We start from the raw sequence: 14278 nt of genomic DNA on the forward strand, positions 1-14278 counted from the left end.
TTTTTAATGTTTCAATTATTTTTATTTAACATTTTAATTTTTTTATTGAACGTTTCAATTATTATAATTTGAAAAAATGTTTTAAATGAAGCCTTTTGAAAAAGAAGCATTTGAAATAAGAAGCCTATGAAAAGATGCATTAGAAATTCAATTTATTTGAAAGGTTTTGATGTATACGAAAAGGTGATAATAATGCGCTTTATCAATCTGTGAAAATGACGTAATATTTAATTCTGCCAGCCCTTATAGTGATATGAGCAAAAAAAAAAAAAAATTATACAATTGGGTTGCCAATCCAATCAAGTTTAAAATCAATATTGTTTTGTTTACATAATTTTTTGATTCATTCGAAATAAATGATTTTTTGTCAACAAAATTTTTTAAATAATTCATCATCATGATGCAGTTATTTAAAAATTCAAAATTACATTAATTTTAACAAATATTTCTTACTAACTTTAAACTCTTTAAAAATATTTCTTTTAGTTTTTATTATATTTCTTTTACTCTATTATAACTTTTAATCTTATTTAAGGTTGGGCTAAGATTTTTTTTATCAACCAGGCGATCCTACAATGCAACGCGTTTTTATTAATTTTTTTTTTTTATCAATTTTTATTTATTGGAAATTAGGAGTAGGTGCGATTCTAGTTAAAAAAAAAAGGAAATGCTTTTTTAAGGATTTCAAAAAAGGTCCTCAAAAGTAAAAATCTGCCAACTGAAATGTGTCAAATGCCGACTAGCTGGTTATAATCCTCAAATAACCGACTATAAGTACCCCCTCCCCTCAATTATTCCCTCTCCCATTCCATCACACACACACCCTTAAAACCATCCCTGATTGGGAGAAAACTTTGCTTTCTTTTTTGCTTTTTTAAGATAAACTTTCAAAACAATAAAATTTTAAAACAGTTAAAAAAATCATTTAAAATATTTAAAAATAACATATTAAAGTAGCACAAGTAAAAATAAAAAAATTTCAAAATATTTTAAAGATGACTGATGATGATTAAAGGTGGCTAAATCTTTTACAAATGCTCATTATATTACTATATATGAGATAATATAAATTGAGAAATTTAGTTAAATTTGCTTTAACAGATAGGCGAATATACAAAAAAAACCTAAGGGGTTAGTTCTAGCAGAAATTGTTTATAATGCTTGTTTCAAAAAACAGCGAAGATGTTGAAAAAAAGTATAACTATTTAAACTGATATGCTGCAATTGGTTGTTATATTCTTATTGTTGCAAATACTTTTATTTGTAATTTTGTACACCTGACGTGAACAAACGCGTTCGTTTATAAACTCAAAAAAAGCACGCAAATTTCAAGCTCTGTTTGAGATTTAACTTGGAATTGAGTTTTCTTTATTTTATGTTTACTGCATTGAAAACTGTATGCTACGTTTAGTTGTGTATTTAAGATTTAGTTGTATGTTGGCTGTGCCAACTTGGTGCAAATAAAAATTTAGTTGCACCTTTTTTATCACTGCGCATAAATTGTTTGTTCGCTTAAAATTTCGATAATATTTTGTTTTTGATTCATTTTGAAGATCATCATATAAAAATTATATAATATTTGTGTAATTTTTTTATTCATTCAAGTAAGTTTTATATGCTAAATGATTTTTTAGATTCTTTGTTTTTTGTTATTATGTTTTATTTTGATTTACTTTTTATTTAAATTTCTTTTTTTAATTATATGATTTGGTAATCAATTGTTAATCTTGATACTATTATTAGACTCTTAATATTACCAGGATTTATTGTTCATTTGATAAAGAGTACGATTTGTATTTGGAGTATATATCCTATATAAATTGTTTTCACAGAATTCAGAAATTTATTAGTTGTATTATTGGAAATTTCTTCATGTTGAAATCAATTTGAAGTATTTACTATCAATCAAAAAGAAAACCTTCCTAAAGCTTTTAAAATATTTTCTGATAAAAAATTGAAAAATCTTACTGCTTATGAAAGTTCATATATAAGCAATTGTAGACAATCTTTTAATTTTTGAATTTTATTGTTTTATAAAACAGAAGTTGATACTACTAACCCAAAGATAAGTTAAAATTATTTAATTTGCACTTTAAAATTGTTTTTTTCTAAAGATATCTACTAAAGTTTTTAGGTATTTACTGAAATATAGTCTTTAATTTATGTTTATATAGTCTTTAAATTATGTTTAGCATATTAGACCTTTAAATTATGCTCAGCATATCATCTAGATTAAAAATTGAATAAAAAATAAATAAATTGTAAGATAAAAAGATTTTTTTTGCTTAAGCACAGCTGTTTTAATGTAGACTTATTTTATAAAAGTGTTCATTAAGTGGGGTGTCACTAAAACTGATTTAAGTATAAAAATATTTTCGATTTTGTTTTGAAATTTTTTATCTTACAGGCATTTCCATTTCTGTGCTTGATTTTTTATTTTTCTTTATTTTAGCAATTAAAAGCTGGAACTTAAAGCAATATGCATACTATTATGATTTTCTTCAAAAACATTTATAACAAAAATATTATTATCATATTTTAGGCTACCTTAATAAATTAAATATATATTTTGATCTTTTTTTTTTGCGTAATAATATTGCTATACTTTGAAAATAAACATCAATTTTTAAAACACTATACTTTAGCTCGAAATAATTGATGACTGCCATTTCTCATCAAAAATATATTAAATATGAATCGTAGAAGTATAATATTGCACTTAAAATACTCACAAACAATTTATTTTCTTAAAAATATCTACATGAAATTAACAAATTCGCAACTTCTATGCATGACTTCTGTGCATGATCATTCTTGAATTGCATTTAAATGATTGCTGTGACTCTATGATATATAGTGCAATCATGTAACTCTCTAGAAAGTTTTACTAATGTTTAAAATATTATTTAGAAAAATATATATAATGCTGAAACTTAAATTTTCTGAGGAATTAAAGTTTATTTATCTAAAATTTGAGTTTTTCTGCTCTGTGTGTGATTCTGCTTCAAATTTAATTTATTCTTTGTTAACATTGCTCATGTATACCATTTTTTGTTTACAAAATATTTATTTAGCTTAGAATTAAATGAGAGCAAGTTGGAGATCTTCAGTTTTATTATTATGAAAATAATAGGCAAAACATATACGAGTTTCCGCGCGTGATTTTTTGGAAATAATATAAAATTTACTTTCAATTAAACCCCGTTTAATTTTTGAGTAAACACATTGAACTTTATTGAATAAACTTTAACTTTAATTGAATAAATTTTAACATAAATTTAACTTAGTTTAATAAAAATAAAATATCAATAATATATTTTCAATATTTATTATCTAATGTTAACTCTGGCCAAATTTAAAGCATAAAAAATTACTTTACTGAAACCTATTGTAAACGGAAATAGGAAAAGTTATAATAATCTTAAAAGTTTGTGTTTTAAAAACACAAACTTTTAAGATTATTAATAAATTGTGAAATACTTCAGATATTTTAGTTCTTTAAAAAGATGTTCACAATGCTGATAAAATTTATTGCATAAAAAAATAAAATTAAGGATTGATTTTAGAATAATTAAACCAAACAATAAAATACTAGCGAGTCAGGCTATAAGATAGTCAATATAGCAACACTCCGTTGCGAGTCAGGCTATTTGTCAGTCGATGTAGCAGCACTCTGTTGCAAGTCAAGCTATTTGTCAGTTGATGTAGCAGCACTTTGTTGCGAGTCAGGCTATAAGATAGTCAATGTAGCAACACTCTGTGCATGATTTACAGTAAAAAAAATAGAAATAAAAACATTTTATTAAAAAAAATAAAAGCAAAAACATTGTTTATATTATTAAAAACATTAAGAATGTTTTAAAAACATTCTGAATGTTTTTAAAAATATTCTAGTCAATTAAATTTGCGTTTTTGCGGTTTTTCAAAAAAATGATTAATTTGTAATTAAATTAATGGTTTTAACTTTCTGACAACACGCAAATGTTGGACAAAAGTCAAAATGCAGCAATCTATAGAACTATATATATATATATATATATACATACATACATACATACATACATACATACATACATACATACATACATACATACATACATACATATATACATACATACATATATAGAGAGTTCCTACAGTTAAGCAGCCTAAAATAGTTCTATTTTTTGAGCTCTCTTTCATAGAGATTTTAAAAATATCATAAAATATTTATTGCAATTATTATTTTGAATATTTTAATAAATATAATAACTATTATTGTTATAAATATACAAAGAATCATAAATAGTTGTTATTATCATTTACTTTTTTTTTTTTTTAAATGCATTTGTAAACCCTTCTCTGTTTTTTTAAAAACAAAAAATTAAATTGTTTTAGACTGCTTAACTGTAGTATTTTGCAGAACAATAACAATAAATATTCCCAATATCGCAAAAAGGCAGTAAAAAATATATTCCTGGCTGAGAAAATAAAGCATAACCACCTTAGAGTCATAATAACCTTAGAGAGAAAAAAGAGAAACTGGATACAAGCTAGGGTCAGAAACAAGACACAAATCTAGGAGTGAAGGTAAATGATTAGGGCTTTCAGGAAGAATCATGTTCTATCTGAGTAGGAGATTAAGAAGTGTAGAAGTTATAGGCTTTAATGCCAGCAGGGTCAGTGGAATTAAAGTCGAGCCATTTAGTGAGGTAACCATTAAAGTCTCCAATAACAACAATATTGGTAGAGGGGTAAAGAGAAAGGACATGGTCAGGTGAGTGCAAGGAGGTGCTAGGTGGAAGCACTTAAAAGAATGGTCAAAGGATTCAAACCTGATTTCACAACAAATAGGTGAGTTGATGCATATATATACCCCTAAGGCAAGCATGTGGCTATTGGAGTCTTTGTGATTCAAAGGATATTACCCATCAACACTGAGATTTGAAATTTAGCGGAATTCCAATTAGTCTCATTAAGAGCAAGCAAGTCTAGTGAATTTTGCAAGAGGTAAGATTCAACTGATGGAAGGTTGCTTCATCGACCACGAATATTAGAAAAAAGATATTTTAAAACAGTTAGGTGATGGGGATGGTTTTTTATGCTTAATATTTTGATTTACTTTTGGCATATTTAAGTTTGAAGAGAACTTGACTCATTCATAGATCGAGCACAGTCTCCTAAGCAATGAGCTATATAATTTTCTCACTCCTGTTAATTAACCCTAAGTCATAACATAGGGCTGCTTATTTAGCCTCGACAATGTGCACCAAAACCATTAACACCATTCATAGACAACATAGCAGTGTTGTCTATGGATACTCTAATATTTAGCAGCTGTTGATGGAATCAATCTCTCTGAGAGCTATCATAGAGTTTAGAACCCTTACTACTAGCTCATCTCAGAACCATTAAACTGAGTTGTAGAGCTGAAGCCTCATTAGGAGATAACAGAAAGAGTTGAATAGGCACTATCAAGGAAGCGCAAGCAAAAAGCTATGAGTAGAGTCAAGAAGATCCAGCTGTTATCATCCTAGACAGGAAACACTAATTAATTATTCGAAGACCACAGATATTAGTAAATTATCATTTACTAATATCTGTGGTCTTCGAAGTAACTTTCTTTCTGTTGAGTCTTATCTCTTGCAAAGTTCAGCAGACCTACTTGCTCTTTGTGAGACTAATTTGAGTCAGCTGTCTCATCTTGTGATCTTGATGTTAATAATTAGTAAAGATTCCAATAGTCACATGCTTGGACTGGACATTCGTAAGAATTCACCCTTTTGTTGGGAAACTAGGTTTAAATCCACAGACAATTCTTTTATGTGTTTCATTTAACACCACTTCATTCTGTCACTTTTTTCTTTGTTCTTTGTTACTCTTTCTCATCTCAAGACTGCATTTTCAATATTATTTCTTTTCAATGTTATTTCTGATCAAATTCTTTCCAATCATATTTCTGATCAAATTGACCAAGCCCAATCTTTTTACCCTTCAACCAATATCATTGTTGTTGGTGATTTTGATGCTCATCATACTGAATGGCTTGGTTTAGTGTCAGCGACTCTGCAGGTGTTAAGACCCTCAACTTTTGCTTCTCTTAATTCTAACACAAATAGTCAACTTTCCAACTTGCTTTCCAGACAATTAAAACTCACAATAAAATAAGTTTATAAAATTAATTTAGGAGACACTCAAATAGTTACAATATAGTGTCAGCATCACTACTAATAGTTAACCATTTGCTTGTCATTGTTAAAATAAAAATGTTCTTGTCCCATTTTGAATTATGTGTGTATAACTTCAATACAGGAGGGGTTTTTTTATTATGTTTTTTGAAGTTTTTTAACCAATACTATAATCTGAAATTTTTTCAGATTGTAGTATTGTTTTATTTCTTTTTTAATGACTTTCAGTTGTTCCATACCACTGCAGGGCTTGAATTAAATGATAACGAGTTGCTATATCTCGAAATGCTTCCATTTCTTAAATTTTTAGCTTTTAAAAAATGGTAAACTCTGTTTTTATCACTAAACTTAGCTGTTTTTCAATAAAAAGTATTTATATTGATCTTAATTTAGGATATAAAACCATATTATTAACTATTATTTTTGTTATAATTTTTTTTTATTATTATTAAAAGTTATGATTTAAACTTTAATATTTTAATTAATTTTATAAATCATCAGATAAAACTGTAAAATAAAGCATACAATACGATGTTATATTAAAAACAACGGCAAATTTCAGCAGTCTTATTTAAAATACTTGATCATCAGTAAATTCAAATGAATTTACTGATGATCAAGTATTTTAAATTAGACTATTGCTAAAAACTATTTTAAATAAAAGATATTGCAAAATAAGATATAAAATATTTTTATATTAAAATCTTATTCAATATTTTCTTATAAATTAAAAACTCTTTAGCAGATATGTATACAAAATTAGACAGTGAAGTTTAAAGTTTTTTATAATCCTTAAATGATGTTTAAACAAACAATAATTTAAAATATGTAGATTTTGACAGATTATTTTTGCAATATTAAATTTATTGTTTTGTTTTTGCATTTGATGACCAGAAATCCAGATATCCCAATTTTTGATCACTTTATTCGAGCCTTGCACTGGTATATATTATACAAACTTTTGCATGGTTATTTTTTGTGTAGCTTTTCCCTAAAAATTGTCAAATTAAAGCTAAAATTTTTAAAAATATTTAATAAGTTTTTTTTTTAAATTTATTACTAATAGATATTATTGTTTATCATTGTTCTGTTTATTTTACATTCAGCATATAAAATTGATTTATAAATTGAATTTAGATAATTTAAAAAATGTCGGAACCAGATTCACCTGATGTAAGTTTTACCAAAGTTTATTTTTGAATTATTGTTTTTGTTTTTTCTCTTTTTTATAATTATAAGCAGTTAATTGTTTTGCCTATCACTAATTTTATATAAAACCATCTATCAGGGTTTGTTTTTTAAGTTGAATGATTAATACAGTTGATTATATGCACCATAATTTTCCAACAGCTTTCTGAAGCATTTTTTGTTATTTTTATTGGTGAAATGGCCGTTTACTGAAATTTGACAGTATTTTGAAATATCTTGTTATCACACTCGACAAGTTTTATTGAAGTTTTATTGAAACATATGTATTACCATATAATTCACATTTAATTTGAAAAATTAAAAATCGGTTTTAATATGTTTGTTTATCCTAATGTGAATTTCAACACTGAAACCATATGAACAATTTTATTTAATTCATGTTCAAAAAGGAGTACCTTGCTTCAATTTATTTAATTATATCATTTTATGAATTAAGTTCTGTATGAAACATGTATGTGCTATAAAGGTGGTTTATTAAATATATCTTGTTATATTTTCTGTATATTATTTGTTAGGGAATTTTTTAAATATATTTTTAATATATCATTAATTACTTTGCTACCTTAAACGTAAGAACTATCAAAATTTAGTGTTAATAAATGTGGTTTTTACAATATGCAAAAAATTTTTTACTTATATTATACTTGTAATAAAATTTACTCAAAAATGTATAAGCATGAGACTTTTTAAATCAAATTAAATCCATTTATTGATAAAGATGATTTTAAAATTAAAAAGTATTTATATTTTAAACTAAATTCAATAATTTATATATTGTAAACGTTTAATTTGATTTTAACTAAATGTTTGATTTTCTAAAAATCTTTAAATACTAAATCATTGTTTTCTTTAAGCAAAAAAAATAATTCATTTAATAGTTAAAAAATAAAATTTCAAAAAAAGTTATTGATTGCAAATATGCCATTTGATCCAATTACAAAATTTGTTGAAAAATATTATTAGATTTAAAAGGGTAGTTCCACATCAAATCACCCAGTCCGTTGAACCATGTGTCTTCTTTTTGTGTTATATTTTGACACATTGTTCCTAATTATAAAGAAATATTGAATGCAAAATTTCAGCTAAAAATCTTGAGCAGTTGACAAGATACTGCAATTTTAGTATTGACCTGATTTCCCAAAATGACCTGGTTTTCATAACATTCTGAAAAAACATTTTTCTTGAAAAAAATAAGAAATAAAAATGGCAAAAATATAAAAATAAACATATATGTTTTTTTGATGCTGAATTCAATAAATGTCCTTAAAATGCTGAAATATTAAAGGAGCATGCTTAAAAGTTGATAAAACAACTAGTTTCTATAAACCAACTTTAGGGCCCTATGTCTCAAAACACCCCTGTCAAGTTTTTCATTTTTTTCCTGTTAATATTTTCAGCTGCTTATAATCTTACTAGGCGCAAAAAATCTAACTGGGAAAACAACTGAAACATATAGAACTTAACTTTTAAAGATGTATCACTTTTTCAAGATATTCCCAAAAAGTATTTGTAAATAAAATAAAAATAAGTTAATCATAATTTAAAAAGTTACTTAAATATACAAGATTTTTAAAGGTATCGAAGGTTTAAGTTATTTTGACTGTGTTTGTAATAGTTAACAATATTGTTCCCATTTTACTTGTACTTCTTCTATTTCTGCATTTTCAAACACATAGTTTCTACTAGAGCTACAGCAAGCTTGTGGAACAGATAGTTTTTTCAATATGTTGATGTTGGGAATTAAACAGCAGTTGTCTCTTTCAGGATAGTTAAAACAGATTGGTGGACCTTTTGGGTGAACAAACTTAACTTTAGCATCAACTTCTTCTAGGTTGGTTTCAGTTACAATGCCGATCCACCACTTAGACATAGACTACAGCTACATAACCTCCTTGAGTGATAGTATCAAGTTGAAATAAATCTTGTTTCTTTTTAAGATTGTGGATTATTGTATAATTAGTATCCATACTACACCTCTTTGGCCCAACCATGTTATCTCCAAGATACAAGTACCAGGTAAAGTCATCAGTCTACCTTTCTTTTTGCTCTTCACGTTGCAATTGTAAGTCCAATCCTTTTATGTAAATGAAGTTAACAACCTTGATTTTCTCAACACAAAATTCATACATAGCTTCTGATGTGAGAATTTGGTTTCTGTATGATCATTTTAAACTTCTTGCATTGTTAACCTTTTTACAGTACCGCCAATACCATCACATGGTGACTCTCTGTGAGACGTGGCAAAAAAAGTTTTATTCAACTTTAAGGGCAAATTCACTCTCTAGTTGGCATAGATTGTAAAAGCTTTTACAATTTTTGTACTGTCCTGCGCAACCATCAGTGAATAAATGTAATTTGGACAGATTGGAAAGTTTTATTTTTAATATTAGTATGATTAGTTAGAATATTTTGTACACATAAGTTACATCATGTGTAATGTCGTCTGATATAAAACAGTAAGAAATATGTTTCATTACACCTTTATCATCTTTATATTATATCATTAATGGATGTAAAGAACATTGTTTGGTGTTCCAAAGATAGCTTTGTATTTCATCTTGGACTACAAAAGCATAATTTTCAGCAAAGTCGCCAATAATGATAATGTTTGATTGAACCATGTTTTTTTTTAGTTAGTTAAGGTATTGTGATTGAGAGTGAACAATAAAAGAATGAGCTTGTAGCTTTTCAAAGCAAGATACTAATAGCTCAACAAACGTTGGAACATCTGCTGTTAAACTCAATAGTGTTGCACGATTAGTAGTTTGCCACTGCTTGTAGTGTATCTTAAAATCATCTTTGTATTATACAAAAATCTCATACAAATATTTGAGTGAATTGTTTTTTGCCAGGACAATTATCACACTGTGCAAGCATACATTCTTTGTTTTCTACTGAGCTAACAGTTTTTGAAAGTAAATCCTTATACTTAGTTCAATATTTAAGACATCTACTAGCAATATAGCATTTTAGTGATAAGAACAAACACAAACAGAATGTGTAGCACTTGCACCTGGCAAAATGCACCACTTTGGTCTAAGTGAAGCAAATTTTGAGTAATTTATTTGTATTTCTGGATTGTTTTCTTTGTATAATACATATAGTTCCTTTAAATTACTCAAAAGCAGTTTTTTTTTGTTTATAGACGTTCTTTAGAATGCTAACAAGATCTTTTTTTTCCAGGCATAGTTCTATATAAATCACTTGAGTCATAAAACAATTTAACAGAATCTTCTATTTCTTTGTGTAAAACTTTACCTTTATACAGTGTAGAGATGGCTAACAATCCTTTTTTATTAAAATTTTTTTTTATTAAATAGCCATCTTTGCTTGGTATTCTGTAACTGCAAAGTTATTTTGTACTTATAATATTGACCAACTTAGGGGTGCCAGTGTTAGAAGTTGAACAATAGTCCTTTTGTCATCACATAGAATTTTTTCTTTTATCAAGCTCATAATTTCATCAAAGTTTTCAGCCTTCTTTCTCATGTTATTTATTTCATAACATAGTTTTGAGGGAACATTGACTTAACTTTCAGTTTTTCTAGTAAAGTTACTTGCTATTTCATTGATACGCGCAACTTTTCGCTTTCCTTCTGAGAGTATATGTTTTTTTGACTTTGAATGAGATTTTAGAGGAGATATATTAAAATTTTTTAATTCTTCATTGATTTCCTGTCTTTCTGATTTGAATGATGATATTAGAAAATCCTTATCTTGTTCACCCTGACTTTGCTCCTCTTCTTTAAGATCTTCTTTTCTGGCAATCTTTTGCTTACAAGGTTTGCCAAGTGTCTTCCCAGGAACGATATTTATACTACTTCTCATCATGACATGTGATTCATTTATTGTAACTACTTTGAGATTTTCAAAAAGTAATTGAACTGTATAAAACTTATCTGCACAATTGTTTAAAACATTGTTTATATTATGGAAAACACAAATTAAAAAAATATTAAAATATTTAAATTCTACTTCTACTTACTTTGTATTTTGTATGTTTATGGAATGAATCACAGCATGCTTTCTGCCATATAGGATACATTTTCAAATATTTTGTAGTATGTCTTTCGCATAATATTGTTAAGTTTGATAGTTCAATGTTACAGCGTAATGATATAGTTCTTTTTTCTTCATTGCTAAAAATTTCAATAACATCTTGTTGGCCTTTGCATGCATCTGATGGAACGATATTTAAACTACTTCTCATCATGATTTGTGATTAATTTGTTGTAACTACGATTTTCAAAAAGTAATTGAATTGTATAAAGCTTATCTGCACAATTGTTTGAAAGATTGTTTATGTTTTATAAAATACAAATTTTTTATTTTCCAAAAACACGTAAACAAAAAAAAAGTATATATGTTAAAATATTTAAATTTTACATCTACTTGTGATTTTCTTTGTATGTTTATTAAATGGATCACAACATGCTTTCTGCCATATATTTTTAAATATTTTGTAATATGTTATATGTATATGGTGCAATTTTTTTTAAATAATTTATTGAAAATTTGATATATCTTTGAAATTAAAGTTCTATATGTTTCAGTTGTTTTTCCAGTCAGATTTTTTGTGCCTAGTAAGATTATAAGCAGCTGAAAATATTAACAGGAAAAAAAGGAAAATTTGACAGGGGTGTTTTAAGATATTAGGCCCCAAAGTTGGTTTATAGAAACTAGTTGTTTTATTAACTTTTAAGCATGTTCCTTTAATATTTCAGCACTTTAAGTACATTTATTGAATTCAGCATCAAAAAAACATTATATATGTTTATATTCATATTTTTGCTATTTTTATTTCTTATTTTTTTAAGAAAAATGTTTTTTCAGAATGTTATGAAAACTGGGAAACAAGGTCAATACTAAAATTGCAGTATCTTGTCAACCACTCAACATTTTTAGCTGAAATTTTATGTGTTAACTTTTCTTTTTAAGATGCAACAACCAAAGAATTTTTTATAAAATTTGAGGACCCATGGTTCAAAATTTCTTAAATTTTGGGTGATTTGATTGCGGAATTATCCAAAAATAACAGTATTTAACAAACACTGTTTTAACTTAAAATCACTCATACAGTATAAATGTAGTACATTTTTCTCACCTATACATGTATACTATACAAGGTTGATAGATTCAAACCAAATAATTCAAACCAATCAAAAAAATATCTATTTAAACCAAACTAAATTTTTGTTGAAAATAATAAAACCAATTTGAGTTGCTCTAGATAAGTTGCAAAGAGATCAGACAAAAATAAGTGACGCTGTTAAAATTTTTATTGAACTGATAAACATGTTATTATTTTTATCAGCAGAAAAATATATATATTAGAAATTAGATACCTTTAGACTGTCAGTAATGCTCTTTTCCTTGCAAACATGCTAGATCCTAGATATTTTGGATCTAATCTTTTTGAAAATAAAGCTGCAATGACCTTTAGAGATAAAGTATTTACAAACTTGTTACCAGTAATATTCAAGTTGAAAACCAAATCTGCTCCATACAATAAAAGCTATTTGTATAGTGAATCTGTTTTAAAAAAATCACCAATAGAATGGTAGAAATCTCTTAAATCTTTGGACTGCACCATTTTCATGGATATTGAAGGTTTGTTAAATGCACCAGCTTCTAGTGCTGGAATTGAAAGAATCTTTTGACTATTGGACTTGTTCATTCCAAGTTAAGAAACAAGATAGGAGTAGAAAAAGCTGCAAAGCTTGTTTTCATATACATAACATTAAATAATTATCTATTGGTTGATGAATTACATCAGTAATGTTAATAGAAAATATAATTTACTTAAGTAAAATGACTAATGCTTTTTTTAATTAAAAAAAAAAAGTTAACTAAACAAGGCTTTTTTTAAAAAAAAGTAGTTTAAACAAAAAAAAACCCACAGTTTTTGGTTTTTTTGCAACCCTGATACTATATATACTATATATATATGTAGTGCATTAAAATCCAAATAATATTTTATGGAATAACATGTCTTAACCAATTATACTGGAGCTTTTAGAAGAATAAAGAAGTGGAGAAATAAATAATAATAAACTACCGAGAAGAAAAGATTAATCATATTAATATTAGCAGGAGATATGCTTTGCTTGAAATAAAAACTTGGAAAGTAAAAGTTTTAAAATTCTGGAAATTTAGATTTTTTTCTGGATCTTGATTTATTTTGCTAAATAACTCAAAAATTTGATTAGGAAGTTATTGCTAGGTTACATAATATTCTATTTGCAATCAATTGCAAAAACTTATAGATCAGGAAAAATTAATAAGTATTGGAAAGAAGTATAAAAATATTGTTAGAGGCAGGATTTTAACTGAGACTTTGAACTACATTTCATAGTTCTAAGTCTCATCTTTCATTCACAAAGTGGCAAACACATACTGGTAAAACCATCATCACTTATGCCACTTGGTTTGTTAGGAGAAGAAACGCCTTTATATAAAGAGAATTTTTAATTGACCAGAATGTTTTGAAAAACATTCTGGTCAATTAAATTTGCGTTTTTGCAGTTTTTTTAAAAAACGATTAATTTGTAATTAAATTAATGTTTTTAACCTTCTGACAACTAGCAAATGTTGGGCGAAAGTCAAAAGTAATTAAAATTTATGTATTTGTTGGCATAAGAATCATTTTTTTCCTTCCGTACTCCCAAATGCAACAATCTATAGAACTATATATATATATATATATATATATATATATATATATATATATATATATATATATATATATATATATATATATATATATGAATATAATATAATAAATGATTTTTTATAAATTAAAAAATGATTTATAATGAAATAGCTCATGTTAATGAAAAAAAGTCTAATAAATATGTTAAAATAATGTAGATGTTTATGACACCTAAACATATTCTGCTTTT

At 26.2% G+C, this 14278-nt stretch overlaps 1 protein-coding gene across 1 annotated transcript in view; it reads left to right on the forward strand.

Moving 5' to 3' along the window:
• Positions 1 to 1271: 1271 nt before the first annotated feature.
• Positions 1272 to 14278, forward strand: part of LOC100204596 (uncharacterized) — a 34835-nt gene continuing 21828 nt past the window's right edge. The window contains exons 1-2 of the mRNA XM_065797966.1: positions 1272 to 1604; positions 7305 to 7340. Of these exons, the coding sequence (XP_065654038.1) occupies positions 7317 to 7340 (24 nt within the window). The 5' untranslated portion in view covers positions 1272 to 1604; positions 7305 to 7316. The remainder of the gene's footprint in view (positions 1605 to 7304; positions 7341 to 14278) is intronic.

The sequence above is a fragment of the Hydra vulgaris genome, chromosome 05 (assembly GCF_038396675.1).
Source record: "Hydra vulgaris chromosome 05, alternate assembly HydraT2T_AEP".
Classification (NCBI taxonomy): Eukaryota; Metazoa; Cnidaria; class Hydrozoa; order Anthoathecata; family Hydridae; genus Hydra; species Hydra vulgaris.